Source organism: Cololabis saira, chromosome 15 (assembly GCF_033807715.1).
Source record: "Cololabis saira isolate AMF1-May2022 chromosome 15, fColSai1.1, whole genome shotgun sequence".
In the NCBI taxonomy this organism is placed as follows: domain Eukaryota; kingdom Metazoa; phylum Chordata; class Actinopteri; order Beloniformes; family Belonidae; genus Cololabis; species Cololabis saira.
Genome location: NC_084601.1, coordinates 46318409 through 46335764, shown reverse-complemented (window position 1 = coordinate 46335764; position 17356 = coordinate 46318409). Strand labels below are relative to the sequence as shown.

Here is a 17356-nt window from a genome sequence, read left to right as displayed (position 1 = left end):
ACCAGGTCTGTCCCCCCGAAGATCTCCGCTTAACCCTTTCATATTCAGGAGGTGGAGACGCAACAAAGAGCTGTTAGTGCCACCGATGCATCTCCGGATCAGAGCTCTTGAAAAGAGTTGACCCGTGTCCATAGCTACGTCAACTCAAAGCACACACGTTGATGTCAGTAAGCACACCACGTTAGTTCCTTCGTTTCGGTCAGACATTGACTCTTATTTTGGTGCCTTTGAGCGCATGGCTACTGCACTAAATTAGTGCTGGTCTCTGCCGTTGCAGTGCTAACTTGAAAAGAACGGTGTTGCACGCCTATGAACTTGTCCCTGAAGCAAATGGACAAGTTTTTAGAAACTGGATTCTAACGTATAAAAATGTGTTTCCTCTAAAAGTTACACAATCCCCAACTGCTGAACGGAGACGCACGACGAAATTGGTGCGTAAAAATGTTTGTTCCGCCATTGGTGATGACCGTGAGTGTTTTCATTGCCATGAGCAAAGACACCTGATTGCAGCAAGCCTTGTTCTAATAAGGAAAGAGAAAAGATATTGGATCCCTGGTGGTGATCTGTTTGTTTCAGACATGTCCACATCAGACACACTAACCTTTGAGATGCTCAGACCGTCAGAGCCAGCAGGTCTAGCTCCGCCCCCTATCGTGTTTGCTCTCTGTTACATGCAGGGTCGCCCAAAGTTGGTAGGTCTTTAGTCCCTCTGTCCTGGGGGTTGTCCTGAGGGTTGTCCACATGTCCTGGGGGTTGTCCACATGTCCTGAGGGTTGTCCACATGTCCTGAGGGTTGTCCTGATGATTGTCCTGAGTGTTGTCCACATGGATGTTAAAATCAGCAACAATGATTTCACGGTTAAATCAACACAGATCACAGACAGCAGTTCACTGAAATCATCAGAGAAGTTTCACAGTATTTGCATCAAACATCGAGTCCTTGTCACTCCGAGTCTTGGGGGAACGATTTCATCAGACTTTAAAGTCTATGTTGTCCAGGTCTTGAGAGGGACGAGGGTCTTCCACTTTTGCCGCAAAGGGATCTCTTGCATTTAGTCCTGCAGCTTTAGTCTTTGGTCATGCGGTGGCTCGTCCTCTTCAGCTTCTCAAAGGAAAATGGTGAACGGAAACATCTCACACTGAGGACAATGTGCTAGATTATGTCAGTAGTTTTCAGGAGCGTCTTCATCATGCGTGTCAGTTGGCACAAGAGTTGTTGTGTTGTGATATGACATCGATGTAGACGATCGGAAGCCCATTACTACCAGACTGGACGCAACAGGGTCAATGGTCCAGCTGACTGCCAGACTCATCTTTGGTTTTACTGGGTTGGCTGGAGTCCGCTCCTGCCAAGAAGACCTGCAGGTCCAAACGTGGGCCTGTTGGAGCAGGAAACATCTAAAACATGCAGGGCAGCGACCCATGAGGGCCAGAGTTGGAAAACACTCGTCTGTAACCCATTTTCAGATTTCTGGACGTTCCTGAGTTTGTTCAGGTCCATATGATTCTCTGTCAAGAATTCAGATTTTAAAACTTCATTTATGAATATATATTCTTCTTTCTTTAAGGTAAAAAGGTGGTTGAAGGCCACTTTGAAGAATTTGGACTCCAGTGGGCTGAAGGAATTCAAGTGGTACCTGAATAATGCAGAAGAATCAAAGGATGGTTTCAACCCGATCCCACTGGGTCCTCTGGAGCATGCGGACGCGTTGGACACAGGAAACCTGATGGTGCAGCGGTACTCCTCAAAGACCAGAGAGGCGGCCGAGACGATTTTAAAGATGATGAAAAGTGATAAAGGTCTGTTGTAGAGAAGGAAAAAACACAAAAAAACATCTTACTATGAAGATTTTATCCTGTTTAAACAATAACTGATAATAATATTTTTCATTGACCTCCAACAGAAAAACCTGTTGCCCAGGACGGTCCAGTCTCTCCAGCTGGTGCAACAGGTAAATGGTCCCGGTCAGTCGCATTGATTCACTTCACAAAAACTCTTCTGTGAAATGGGTGTGTTTCCTCCCATCAGGATGCTCTCGATGGAGCCGCTGTAGAAGCTGCTCCTGATGGGGCTCTGGCTTTCCTCAGTTTCAGGAGGAAGTAAAGGTGCATTTTTTGCATTTTTTTATGGTCAAATGGAGGAAATTAGCTTCACAGCCTCGTTATAAAAACAGTTTCAACAGTTTGAGCATGACATCCTTCCCATTTTTCTCCTTTACTATTTACTATAGAGACACTTAACAGAGAGCTCAGGGGCCTCATGTACTAAGAGTGCGGCGCACAAAAAGCGTGCGTTCGCCACTTTCTACGCTCACGGTCGGATGTACAAAGAATGATTTGAACGTAGAAAGTTGCGGTCTTCACTCACACATTAAGGCTGGTTCACGCACTTTTCTGAGGTTTTGTCCATTGGCGACACTCACTGGTGATGCAGTGAAGTCCAGAATATGAGGAAACGTAACGTCAGCAATAAGTTCACGACCAGGTGAAGGAGACGATCCCCCTAGTCCCCACATCACCAGATAAATTACACAAGAGTTGAGCTGGACCTGGACCTGGACCTGGACCTGGACTTGGACCTGGACCTGGACCTGGACCTGGACCTGGACCTGGACCTGGACCTGGACGTGGACCTGGACCTGGACCTGGACCTAAACCTGGACCAGGAGCTGCAACAATCTCACAATCAACCACATGATCTGAACAAACAACTAAAGGAGCTCAACGATGGAACCTGCAAATCCTGATGGAGCTTTGGCTCCGTTAGAGGAACCTGCTGATGATCAGATCACACCGACCTGCTGGTCCAGGACTAAGACTGGACCATCAGCTGGTTTAGTCTGGACCTGCTGGTCCAGGACTAAGACTGGACCATCAGCTGGTTTAGTCTGGATCTGCTGGTCCAGGACTAAGACTGGACCATCAGCTGGTTTAGTCTGGATCTGCTGGTCCAGGACTAAGACTGGACCATCAGCTGGTTTAGTCTGGACCTGCTGGTCCAGGACTGAGACTGGACCATCAGCTGGTTTAGTCTGGATCTGCTGGTCCAGGACTAAGACTGGACCATCAGCTGGTTTAGTCTGGATCTGCTGGTCCAGGACTAAGACTGGACCATCAGCTGGTTTAGTCTGGATCTGCTGGTCCAGGACTAAGACTGGACCATCAGCTGGTTTAGTCTGGATCTGCTGGTCCAGGACTAAGACTGGACCATCAGCTGGTTCAGGTACCAAGAGGATCTTCTGGATCTCTGCCCTGAACTGGACCAGCTGCTCCGGTTCAGACCAACATGATGCTAATCCCGTTGGCACAAGTTGTCTTTATTTCTGAAGCAGAGGAATCAGATCGTGATGCTTCATGTTTTAAATATAGGATTCTTAATAGGACTAGCTGTTAATATCCCTAAAATATATCAGCACGATAACTCCTATCGGACATGACTGTGGGGTGGAGTTTGGACAGGATCGCGGGGCACCACCAAATCTACACATCATCAGTTGTGTGCCTTGTCTTCATCAGGTGTTTCGGCCTCTTAACACAATACACCCTCTTCCAAGGTTGGCCCGCCACAGGCTGATCAGACCTGGGTGTGTGTCATATGGTGGCACCCCGTGGTCATCAAACAGCCCACGTTGCATCCCTCCATTTCAGCCACAGCCAGTGACTGCTCCGTTCGGCTGCTTTGGCAAGTTCTTTTATTGCCTTCCACTGGGCCTGTTAGTCCTCTGATCCCAACTTCCTTCAGGAGCCGTGTGGTGGACCTGGCTACAAAGCCTCGGCAGCCAACCTCCACTGGCCACACCTTTACGTTCCATACCCGCACCTCAGCATCAGCTGCTAGGTTAGCATAACGCAGCCTTTTTCTTTCGAATGCTTCGTCGATGTTATCCTCCCACGGGACAGTCAGCTCCACAATGAAGACACGCCGGCAGGACTTGGACCAGAGGACCAAATCTGGGCGCAGGTTGGTTGCTGCGATTTCTGGCGGGAAAGTGAGCCTCTGGCTGAGGTCTACCCGCATTTCCCAATCCCGGGCTGTGTCCAGTGGGCCTGAGTTTGGAGGTGATGGCTTGGTTCTCCATTTCTCCCCTTCTCGGACGAATGTTGTCTTCCGTGGGAGGGTGGTCTGGGTTTTGAAAGGCATGGCGTTGATGGTGACCCTCTTGTCCTCAAGTTCGGCAGCCAAGCACTTCAACACTTGGTTATGGCGCCAGGTGTATCTTCCTTGAGTCAAGCTGGTCTTGCAACCCACCAGGATGTGTTTGAGGGTTGCTGGGGCTGCACACTGCAGGCAGGCTGGGTCCTCTCCATACCAGAGATGTAGGTTGGTTGGAGAGGGCAGGACATCATAAGTGGCTCTGTAATGGCTACTCTTGCATTAAATAAAAAATGTTTAAATAGCAAAGTAGTCTGAGGAGGAGATCTATGACTTGCTAAATGGATTAAGCACTCGCAGAGATCAGATTAAAAAAACTTAGAATTTATTTTCTCAACTTAAATATTCTCCTTGTTTGACTTTACAATAATCAAAAAACAGAACTTATTTAGCGGTAGAAAAACTGTCTCACTCCTCACTCCTTCAATACAAAAAACCAGAGCCAGCGCACCCGGCTGAACCTCTCCTTAATCACAGCAGGAGGGCGGTCCAACCAGGAGGAGGAGGATGTGAGCAGCAGAAAACAATAACAATAACAAACAGAATCCATTCACCATTTTCAATAATCGGTCAACATTATCACCAGTACCACTTGGATGCACCACCTTCACAAAATACAAACAATACGAATATGGCTCCGACAGGCTCTGATGATGAAGGTGAGTCTATTAGCCTCCATGCTCCACATCTCGTTCCACGTGATTTTCCTCCTCTCCACACCCTCCCACCTCATCCAGCGTCCTTGCTGGGCTTGGGAGACTGCCTTGGCACACCTGGCTGCCTCCTCCTGGTTGCGCACCTCCTCAACCACCATGTGTCGCCGTTCAGACGGAGTAGCCTTTTGCCAAGCGGGTGTTGTTGCTTCCAGGCCAAGACCCCCTCTGCCATGTTGGACTCGTCCCACTATATCCCGGTGTCTGAGGGTGGTCTTTGCCACTGCTACTGCTGCAGATGGTTTCCATTCCCCCCAAATGTATATTGTTCACATTGTTATACTTATGAGAGAGGTGATCGCGGACATCCACAATGTGTAAGACTCGATAAACGTGTACATTGGTCTTAATCCGTTAGTATATAATACGCGTGACAGTAAAGCGGAACGAGGAGCCGTTTTTCATCCACCAACTTAAGTTCTGGTGTCGGTTCTTAAATTACAAACAAGAAAAGCAGAGTGTAATGATGCACTAACGCTGCTCATAAACATTCACAAACCTGTACAATCATAATAAAACCAAAACTCTTCATGGAACGCTAATGCAAAGCAAAGTACAGCATTACCCATAATGCAATGCAGCTGAAATCAGAAGAAATGACCCCAAATAAATTATTTATCCCATCTCACAGCCAAAGTTTTTTTTAATTTGTTTTAACTTTTTTTGCACATTTCTTGTTAGGATGAGCGGTTTTTAATGGATAATTATCTTCGTTATCATATTGAAACATGTATGTGAGGGAGGAGACAGGGAGGAGTGTTGTGTTCCCACGTGTGCGCTCAAATCTACGCTGATTGGTTTGTACAGAGCAACCTGCGTGGATTTGGGCGTACGCACAGTTTTGTACATCGGAATTTTTGCGTTCGTGTAAATTCCACGCTCGGTTTCACGTTGAAATCCACGCACTATTAGTACATGAGGCCACTGGTCCGGTGGCCTCATGTACTAAGTTTCTCCAACTACTTGGGTTGAGAACCTGGCAAATCTTTATTTGCTTTTTTTTTTCTTTTTCACATAACAAGTTGGACAGTAGTGCGGCAACTTAGTACAAACTATTTGGAAGGAGAAGGTATTTTTCTCTGGGAAGACAAGGGGATAGTCTCTTGTCTCCAGCCCACCAGCTCCGTCTCCAGCATCTATCTACTCGTGTATTTACCATTCCTCCTCTTTATGTGTCCAAACCATCTCCCACTTTCTTCCCTCACTTTGGACTATAAACACATCCACCATATGTTAATCAACTGCTGACGGAGCTGCAAAGCTGTCAGGGATGTTCATATGTTATTTGGGTAGCGACACCTGAAACAGCGATGCTGAGACAGATTTGACCAGTTTTTATATATATATTTATATCAACACCCACCTAAACATTTCTGCAGACAAGTCTCTTTGCTTAGGAAGGTGTCTAAGAACACAATTAAGGATCTGAGGTGTTCATCCATCCTCCAGACTTCTGAGATACCAACCCAATGTTCTCTGATAGCAACTGTGGGGACCAATTCCACTCCAAGTCTTAAACCTGGACTTTCCACTTCAACCCACAACCCATCAGGGCTCTACTGCTAACATCCTGGTACTAGAAACCCAGATGTTCTTGTCACTTCCACGTCCTGAATGGTCAGAGGTGTTTTAAAAGTGATCTACTCAATATTGGACAGCTCGTCGTAAAGTTACAGCTGATCAGGGGATGTTTAGATCTTGATTGTTTTTAGAATTAAGTTGTTGAATGAAGTTCATAAAACACTAAATCTCTGTCTTTACGTTCTTTCATTAAGGTACTTTTGCTGAAGTTTCTAAAAAGCGGCTGAAGTCTAAGCTGCAGGAGAAGTACCAGCATGTGTCTGAGGGGATTGCTAAAGCAGGAAAGACAACCCTTCTGGAGCAGATCTACACGGAGCTCTACATCACAGAGGGAGGGACCGGAGAGGTCAACAATGAACATGAAGTCAGACAGATTGAAGCAGCTTCCAGGAAACCAGACGGAGCAGAAACAACCATCAGACAGGAAGACATCTTTAAACCCCCACCTGGAAGAGATAAACCAATCAGAACAGTGATGACGAAGGGAGTGGCCGGCATCGGGAAAACAGTCCTAACACAGAAGTTCAGTCTGGACTGGGCTGAAGGCAGAACCAACCAGGACATCCAGTTCCTGCTTCCATTCACCTTCAGACAGCTGAATGGGCTGAAAGAGAGAAAGTTCAGCTTGGTGGAACTAATTCATCGATTCTTCACTGAAACCAAAGGAATCTGCAACTTTGAAGACTTCCAGGTCGTGTTCATCTTTGACGGTCTGGATGAGTGTCGACTTCCTCTGGACTTCCACAACAATGAGTTCATGACTGACGTTACAGAGTCCACCTCAGTGGACGTGCTGCTGACAAACCTCATCAGGAGGAACCTGCTTCCTTCTGCTCGTCTCTGGATCACCACACGACCCGCAGCAGCCAATCAGATCCCTCCTGAGTGTGTCTCCATGGTGACGGAGGTCAGAGGGTTCACTGACCCACAGAAGGAGGAATACTTCAGGAAGAGGTTCAGAGATGAGGAGCAGACCAGGATCATCTCCCACATCAAGACATCACGGAGCCTCCACATCATGTGCCACATCCCAGTATTCTGCTGGATCACTGCTTCGGTCCTGGAGAACGTCCTGAAAACCAGAGAGGCAGGGGGGCTGCCCAAGACCCTGACTGAGATGTACATCCGCTTCCTGGTGGTCCAGGCCAAACTGAAGAAGGTCAAGTTTGACGGAAGAGCTGGGACGGATCCACACTGGAGTGAAGATACCAGGAACATGGTGGAGTCTCTGGGAAAACTGGCTTTTGAGCAGCTGCAGAAAGGAAACCTGATCTTCTATGAACCAGACCTGAGAGAGTGTGGCATCAATGTCAGAGAGGCTTCAGTGTACTCAGGAGTGTTCACCCAGATCTTTAGAGAGGAGAGCCTGGACCAGGACCAGGTCTTCTGCTTCATCCATCTGAGTGTTCAGGAGTTTCTGGCTGCTCTTCATGTCCATCAGACCTTCATCAGCTCTGGAGTCAACCTGCTGGAGGAAGAGAAGAACATATTCTGGTGGTTTAAAAAAAGAGCAGACACTCACCTCTACCAGAGTGCTGTGGACAAGGCCTTACAGAGTCCCAACGGACACCTGGACTTGTTCCTGCGCTTCCTCCTGGGTCTTTCACTGGAGACCAATCAGAACCTCCTACGAGGTCTGATGGAACCAGAACAAAGAAGTTCACAGAACAATCAGGAAACAGTTAAATACATCAAGAAGAAGATCAGTGATGACCTGTCTGCAGAGAGAAGCATCAACCTGTTCCACTGTCTGAATGAACTGAACGATGGTTCTCTGGTGGAGGAGGTCCAACGGTACCTGAGGTCTGGACGTCTCTCCACAGATGAACTGTCTCCTGCTCAGTGGTCGGCTCTTGTCTTCATCTTACTGTCATCAGGAGATCTGGAGGAGTTTGACCTGAAGAAGTTCTCAGCTTCAGAGCAGGCTCTACGGAGGCTGCTGCCGGTGGTCAAAGCCTCCAAGAAAGCTGTGTAAGGACGAACACGGACACATCTGTTTTATTTACAATCACATGTTGTTGGAGGAAACCAGTTAAATTCACTGTTCAACTAAGTTCAGGTTCATGTGGGACCAGTTCTCCTCAATGATTCATCTCAGGAAACTTTACATGCAGAGAAGAGAAATACAGCGATCACTTTGATCAATACTTATTGATTATTCGTTGAAATAATCAGCATTCATTGATAATATGTCATTTATTTATTTGTTAAATGACATAATAAACTTCCCTAAATAACCTCATGATCTCTCTTTAATCTCCTCTGCAGGTTGAGAGACTGTAACCTCTCAGGGAACATCTGTCCACTTCTGTCCTCAGTTCTCAGCTCTGAGTCCTCCAGTCTGACAGAACTGGACCTGACCTACAACCAACTGCAGGATTCTGGACTGAGGAAGCTGTGTCCTGGACTGGAGAGTCCACACTGTCACCTGGAGTCTCTCAGGTCAGAATCAACCAAGTGTTCAACTGGTGACCGTTACAACTGTTTGTTTGGTTGTTTTATTAGATCCCCGTTAGCTGCTGACCTTTCACAGCAGTTTATCTGGGGTCTAATCAGAATCATCAGCTAAATTACAACATTATTATTAATTAAAATACATGAACAACATGCTCATAACTCAGAGACAACAGACACTAGGACACCTCCTAAAAGTAAAAAATAACATTATAATCAGCTCAATGGCATTATGACTCTATATTTCCTCTTTTGAAAGTCAGGATTTACATTTTCTCATCACACTCTCAAACAAAATATTAAGAAAAATCAAATGAATAGCTCAATTTAAAAAGAATCAAAAATATGTTCCATTTTTCAACAACACAACTTTCTGGACAGTGTGAGATAGAACAAACAATCATGTGCTGGTCACATTTTAACACCCCCTTCAGCAAAACTACACACACAAACACAAAATAAATAGAGGAAAGGAAACATTGTCAACACAATAAACAGATTAAAAGCTCAATTCATAACAGTCCATTTATTCTCCTGAGTAAACACAAATAACCTGAGCCTCTTCTTAAAGCTTATCATATTATCTAAGGTCCAAAAGTCTGGTAATTCACTCCACACCACCAGCCAGCTGCTTTGTTCTGATTTACCTGCAGCCTGGCCAGTTACGTTTGGTTGTACTGGACCAAATCACGGAGCAATAATCTACATTTGACAAGACTGATGCGTGTATCAAACCATTAGGCAGAAACTTCCTGCAGTGTTTAATCAGAGCTATACCTCTACCCATTCCCTGCACTATTTGGTAAACTTGTCTATTCCAGGACATTTGACTCTACAACATCCCCTAATACCTTCACTTCTGTTACTTGCTCTATCACTACATCACCCGTAGTTAATCATAGCACAGGGTCATTCCTTAATAAATGTTTTGAAACTAAAACATTACACTTTCTTTTCACCTGATTCAGACCTCGTTTGTTTCTTATCATCCATTTTTATGTTAATTTTAATTCCACTCATTAAATCTCAGTTAAATCAGTAGACACATTTGCCGATGTATAAACTGTCGAATCGTCAACATACATTGCAATGGTGGCATGATTAAGAATAAACAGTAAATCATTGATGAATATTGAAAATAAAAGCGGACCCAAAGAACTCCCTTGGGGAACTCCACAGCTAACGGCTCTCAGCTTGGAATCACTACCATTAAAGTATTCAGTGCTTTTCCCTTCAGACAAATAACTCTCACCACATGCAATAGTAGCTGATTCAAAACCATAGCAGCGTAACTTATTCAATAACCCAATCAAATGTTATTTGAGCAATTGCCATAGCTGTGGAGTCGCCTTTCTTGTATGAATGTTGATATCCTGAATTTAACCTATTTTTCAAAAACCCGTACAGCGTCCTGACACTAAATGACGGTTTTGATGAGTTCCAGTCAGGTTTCCGGCCACATCACAGCACTGAGACAGCTCTAGTAAAGGTTCTTAATGATATCCACTCCAATACTGGCAACATTTCAGTCTTAGTCCTCCTGGATCTCAGTGCTGCTTTCAACACAATCAACAAGAACATCTTGATAGACAGGTTGAAGAACTGGGTGGGACTTTCTAGCACAGCTCTAACCTGGTTTCAGACCTATCTAAAAGACAAAGAATATTTTGTGTCTTTAGGTAACTACATATCAGAGTTAACACAAATAACATGTGGAGTTCCTCAAGGTTCAATTCTGGGGTCTCTTTTGTTTAATATTTACATGCTCTCACTTGCTCAAATGATGAAAAAGAACAAAACGTGCTGGTGTAGTGGGTTACATAATTCACGTAGGAACCCTCTGCGGATTAATGTTGTTCCGCCCGGATAGGGAAAGGAACGGACGTTACGCTTCCGGTTTAGTGTGTTGTTTTGATTTGAATGGCTGATGTTAATAAACGGCTCGCGCCTTCTTTCTTTCTTTCAACATTCCTACTCCGCCTCCGACTCCCGTTCTTCGGCACCACATTACCATGACTATGCAGATGACACCCCAATCTATATATGCATCTCACCTAGAGAATATAATCCAATTAAAACATTTTATCAAATGCATTGATCACATTAAAAAGTGGAGGTTCCACAATTTAATTCAGTTAATTAAAGATAAAAACAGAAGTAATTGGAACCAAGTAAATCAGATTAAACGTGGGCATTCAGCTTCAAGTAGTGAAGCTAAAAACCAAATATCCAAGCCAGAAATCAGGGAGTGGTTCTGACTCAGACCTGAACAGCCACATTAAGACAGTAGTGAAGTCAGTTATCACTTAACAGCTTCCATCATGATCACAGCGGCCAAACAAACCGTAACCACAGCTGCTACACATGACGCTGGTGACGTTTCTGTCCATAATGAGACGTTCTGAAGCCTAAATGTCCCTTTCTCTCCCTTTACCAGCAAATCTCCACTTTGGCCGGAGTTTTCAGGAATGATGGTTTTTGGAGACTTTGAGCTTCGTTTTGGTGTAAACGAACGGCTAAAACTCATGAAAACAGCAGCGTTGTTGCTGCGTGTAAACGAGGCCTCAGACCTGGACAGGTTGGACTGACGGCTACAGGTGGAGCGTCAAAGTGATCGTCCTGACAGGAAGTGTCTTAGATCCTCCCGTGGGGGTTTAATTCAGAAATGTCCTTTAATCAAGCAGATCATTAGTTGTTCAAGCAAAGACTTTTCAAGTGCAAGCGATACAGAACCTGATGTTTAGTTTCACACAGACTTCAGAATCTGTTGAATTAGTCTGATAAATATACAGAATTCAATCATTCTTATCTTTAACTAAAAGTAAGATATTAACTGATAAACTCAGTTGTAACAGAATTATTAGGTGTTTGCAAGTTAAGTCAAATTATAAATGACACATTACTAAGAGTAAAGTATTTTAATATGTTCTGCTCTCAGAAAACATCATTTTAACTCTTTATAACATACAAGGATCATTATGATAAAAAGCTCAGGAATCCTGCATAAATGATATAAAACTGGACACATGATATAAAGTCCAGCAGTTCTCCACAGATCCATTCTGGTGTTAATAATTGTTGCTAGATCAGCTTCTGATCTCTAAACTGCTGCTTTGAACAATATTTGAACATCAACACTAATCAAAAGGATTGGTGTGTATGTTGGTGTTTTCATCTTAATCTAGTGTCAGACTTGGACCAGAAAAGCTCAGGATGTTCAGTAAAGGTGAACATGTCAGAGGAACAACCAGGAACCCACATCATGGATGTAACAAAAGTGTAAAAGCTGTTTTATAAAGTCCAGATACGGTGGTGACCCACATGGACCTGATGACAAAGTTGATATTTGAAGAAACACTTCTCTGATCAGACTGGAACATGTTTTACTTTCTGTTCAGGTTGTGGAGGTGCGGTCTGTCAGAGATCAGCTGTTCTTCTCTGGTCTCAGCTCTGAAGTCCAACCCTTCCCATCTGAAACATCTGGACCTGAGTGACAACAAGCTGCAGGATTCAGGAGTGAAACATCTGAGTGGATTTCTGGAGAGTCCAGACTGCAGACTGGAGACTCTGAGGTCAGACATGTTTTAGTTGTGTGTTCAGATGAATCTGATGTGAAAGTTGTGTTGACACTAACCTGCAGACATCAGGCTGATATTCTACTGATCCACACTGACCATCTGACTGCTCTGAGTTCTTCTTCTCTGCTTTAGTTTCATCTTAAACTTCCTCTTCTGATTCATTACATAAAACTAAACATGTGAATGTGTCAGACAGGAACAAATGAAGAACCAGAGATGTGTCTGAACCTGGAATAAAACATCTGAACAAACATGAATTAACTTTACAGCTAATACGTTCAGAAATGTCATCCAGATGTTAATAAACTGAGAGAGTCTGACAGACAATAGTGGACAGACTGAATGTGTAGTCGTCCAATATATGAGTTATAGAGCTCATTTACTAAATAACTTCTTACTGTGGCTGAAATCAGGTAAACCAACGTTGGTTTACTTTGACTAACATTATATTTTATTTTAACAAATTACAAATTTACCAAATATGAAACTCTAAACATTGAAAAACACAATTTTCTGTGTTTTTAATATTATCTTTTAATATATCTGTTAACATCATTTCATCCAGGTGACATCAAGACTTAAGGTGCAACAAATAATGTCTTTTTATGGTTTTCAGTGTGTAAAACTAAATATAAATCCATGTGTGTTGAAGTTAGTAAAGTGAAATAAAGCTGGTGTCTAGACGATGAGTTTCCTTCATCAGCAACAAAACATCCAACAAGAACATCAGAAACTTTGTGTTGAAACTATGTCGTCTCTCAATCAACTTTTTCAGAGAAAATGTTTGAAAAAACTCCTAAACAGACAAATATGTACTGATTGATGAAGAAATGTCTCCTTAAAAACATGGAAATGATGAATATTGTTCATTTATTCATTGTTTATGGAAGAAAACATTTGAACAAAATTCAAATTTTTAATGCATTCAAATGCATTGATCACATTAAAAAGTGGAGGTGCCACAATTTAATTCAGTTAGTTGATGATAAAAAAGACATAATTGGAACCAAGTAAATCAGATTAAACGTGGGCATTCAGCTTCAAGTAGTGAAGCTAAAAACCAAACATCCAAGCCAGAAATCAGGGAGTGGTTCGGACTCAGACCTGAACAGCCACATTAAGACAGTAGTGAAGTCAGTTATCACTTAACAGCTTCCATCATGGATGAACTTCAACTACTAGTGGGGAAGAACAGAGACCTCTCCTCATCCTCCGTTCTCTGCGTCAAGGAGACGTGGCTGTGTGGTCTCACATCTGCTTTTTCATCAACAACGGCTGGTGCAAGGATGTGACAGTTATGCAGCAACACTGTTCTCCCGATCTGGAAATTTTTATTATAAACTGCAAACCCTTCTACTCTCCCCGTGAGTTCAGCTCATTCATCCTGGTCGGCGTTTACATCACACCGCAGGCCCACGTGCAGGATGCTCAGCGCGTGCTCGCCGACCACATACTGAACGTGGAGCGGACTAACCCGGACTCCTTAGTTACTGTCCTCGGTGACTTTAACAAAGGTAACCTCAGCCACGAACTCCCTAAATACAGACAGCTAATTAAATGCCCGACCAGAGAGGGAAAAATCTTGGATCACTGTTACTCTACAGTGAGCAGAGCCTATCATGCCGTCCCCCGAGCTGCACTGGGACACTCAGACCACCTCATGGTCCACCTGATTCCAGCATATAAGCAGAAATTAAAGCTCTGCAAACCTGCTGTGAGGACCTCAAAGCAGTGGACCAGGAAAGCTACGGAGGATCTTCAGGCATGTTTGGACTCTACTGACTGGGATGTTTTCAGGACTTCTTCCAGCAGCCTGGACGAGCTCACAGAGGCTGTTACATCTTACATCAGCTTCTGTGAGGACAGTTGTATTCCAACACGAACCAGGGTTGTTTATAACAATGACAAACCCTGGTTTTCTTCTAAGCTCAGAAGGTTGCGGCTGCAGAAGGAAGAAGCGTTCAGGAGTGGCGACAAGGACAGGCTCAAAAAGGCAAAGTACACGTTCAGCAAGGAGGTGAGAGCAGCTAAACGTCTGTACTCTGAGAAACTACGCCAACAGTTCTCAGATAATGATGCCAGCTCAGTCTGGAAAGGACTGAGACAGATAACAAACTACAAACCCAGAGCCCCCCCCTCCATCAACGACCGACGCCTAGCCAACAACCTGAACCAGTTCTACTGTCGCTTTGAAAGACAAAGGGACAGTCCTGATACCATCCCCCCAGACTACATTCACATTCCCCAGTCCCATTCCTCCAACAGCCCCCCCCCCTCCCCAGCAGGGGCTGGAGCGTCTTCACCACTTCACACCCCAGAGGCCCCATCCTCCACCCCCCACACCACTGCGACGCCCCTCTCTATCCTGGAGAGGGACGTTAATAAAATATTCAAAAAACTGAACCCCCGCAAAGCAGCAGGACCGGACTCTGTCTCCCCATCCACCCTGAAGCACTGTGCCGATCAGCTGTCTCCGGTGTTCACGGACATCTTTAACACCTCACTGAACACATGCCATGTGCCAGCCTGCTTCAAAACCTCCACCATCATACCTGTCCCCAAAAAACCAAGGACCACAGGACTTAACGACTACAGACCCGTCGCCCTGACATCTGTGGTCATGAAGTCTTTTGAGCGCCTTGTGCTGCCACACCTCAAAAACATCACCGACCCACTACTGGATCCCCTGCAGTTCGCCTACAGAGCCAACAGGTCTGTAGACGATGCTGTAAACATGGCCCTGCACTTCATCCTCCAGCACCTGGACTCCACAGGAACCTACGCCAGGATCCTGTTCGTGGACTTCAGCTCTGCTTTTAACACCATCATCCCATCTCTGCTCCAGGACAAGCTCTCCCAGCTGAACGTGCCTGACTCCACCTGCAGGTGGATCACTGACTTCCTGTCTGACAGGAAGCAGTGGGTGAAGCTGGGGAAACATGTCTCTGACCCTCGGACCATCAGCACCGGATCCCCTCAAGGCTGCGTTCTCTCTCCTCTACTCTTCTCCCTGTACACCAACAGCTGCACCTCCACCAACAGCTGCACCTACACCAACAGCTGCACCTACACCAACAGCTGCACCTCCAGTCATCAGTCTGTCAAGCTCCTGAAGTTTGCGGATGACACCACCCTCATTGGACTCATCTCTGATGGTGATGAGTCCGCCTACAGGTGGGAAGTGGACCAGCTGGTGACCTGGTGCGGCCAGAACAATCTAGAGCTCAACGCTCTAAAGACAGTGGAGATGATAGTGGACTACAGGAGGAACGCAGCCCCACCTGCCCCCCTCACCCTGTGTGACTCCCCAGCAGACTCTGTGGAGTCCCACCGCTTCCTGGGGACCATCATATCCCAGGACCTCAAGTGGGAGCTGAACATCACCTCCCTCACCAAAAAAGCCCAGCAGAGGATGTACTTCCTGCGGCAGCTGAAGAAATTCAACCTGCCAAAGACAATGATGGTGCAGTTTTACACGGCCATCATTGAGTCCATCCTCACCTCCTCCATCACCGTCTGGTACGCTGCTGCCACTGTGAAGGACAGGAGCAGGCTGCAGCGTATCATCCGCTCTGCAGAGAAGGTGATTGGCTGCAATCTCCCATCTCTCCAGGACCTGCACGCCTCCAGGACCCTGAAGCGTGCAGGAAAGATTGCAGCAGATCCCTCTCACCCCGGACACAAACTGTTCCAGACTCTTCCCTCTGGCAGGAGGCTGCGGTCCATCAGGACCAAAACCTCACGCCACAAGAACAGTTTTTTCCCGTCTGCACCCTTCCTCATCAAAAAGGCCCCGGTCCCCCCTCCCCCCCCCCCCCCCCCCCCCCGACTACCACGGACTGCCCCCCCATCCCACTCTACGTTACATTAACGTAAAAACTCCAATCCCGTAACTTTTGCACAGACTCATATCCGGCACTTTACAAACCTCATTGTACATTTCTGTTTATACTTTTTACCTATCCTAAGTTCCTAAGTCACTTTTGTACAGACTCACCCGGCACTTTAAAACCTCATTTTGTACATTTCCGGTCTACATTTTATTTCACTGTTTATACTTTCTATTATTGTTTATACATGTCATTTTATTTTATCTCTTATATATTTGTTTTTTAGGGCCCGAGCACTGAAAGTGCGAGGACCCTATTGTATCTGTGATGTTTATTATTAGGGCCCGAGCACCTTCAGTGCGAAGGCCCTATTGTATCTGTAGGAATTTTTCTTTCTTTCTTTCTTTCTTCTGACGAAAGGAGGGCCTTTTTGCCCCCCTAAACGTGCCCAAAAAGTCACCAAATTTTGCATGCAAGTCAGGCCTGGCGAAAAATTTGATATTTAATGGTTTACATTAATGGGCGTGGCAAAATGGCTCAACAGCGCCCCCTTGAAAACTTTGTGCCTCAAGCCCCACAATATGGTTTGACGTACATGCACGAAAATCACTACACACCTGTATCAGTACACAACTTAAAGAAAAGTCTCTTGGCGACATGGCCGAAACCGAACAGGAAGTCAGCCATTTTGAATTAATCGTGTCACTTTGGCGCAATTTATGCCATTCCTTCGGCAGTTAATACGGCCCGAACCGTAACGTGCCCCCAAGTGTGTTATACATCAAAATGTGCGTCTCCATCCTGCGACAACACGCATTACTTTTCTCTTTCTAAAGCGTTACCGTGGCGACGCTAGACGCCAAAAAGCGCGCCCACCCTTCATCTGGTTGGTTCAGACAGAAAAAACTTTGCGCCTCAAGCCCCACAATACGGTTTGACGTACATGCATGAAAATCGGTGCACACCTGCATCATGTTGCAACTTAAAGAAAAGTCTCTTGGCGCCATGGCCGAAACCGAACAGGAAGTCGGCCATTTTGAACATTCT

At 45.3% G+C, this 17356-nt stretch overlaps 1 protein-coding gene across 1 annotated transcript in view; it reads left to right on the top strand.

The window, feature by feature from the left end:
• The first annotated feature begins 4784 nt into the window (after window positions 1-4784).
• Window positions 4785-17356, top strand: part of LOC133461377 (NLR family CARD domain-containing protein 3-like) — a 38113-nt gene continuing 25541 nt past the window's right edge. Inside the window, exons 1-3 of the mRNA XM_061742265.1 lie at window positions 4785-4812; window positions 6642-8390; window positions 13709-14760. Of these exons, the coding sequence (XP_061598249.1) occupies window positions 4785-4812; window positions 6642-8390; window positions 13709-14760 (2829 nt within the window). The remainder of the gene's footprint in view (window positions 4813-6641; window positions 8391-13708; window positions 14761-17356) is intronic.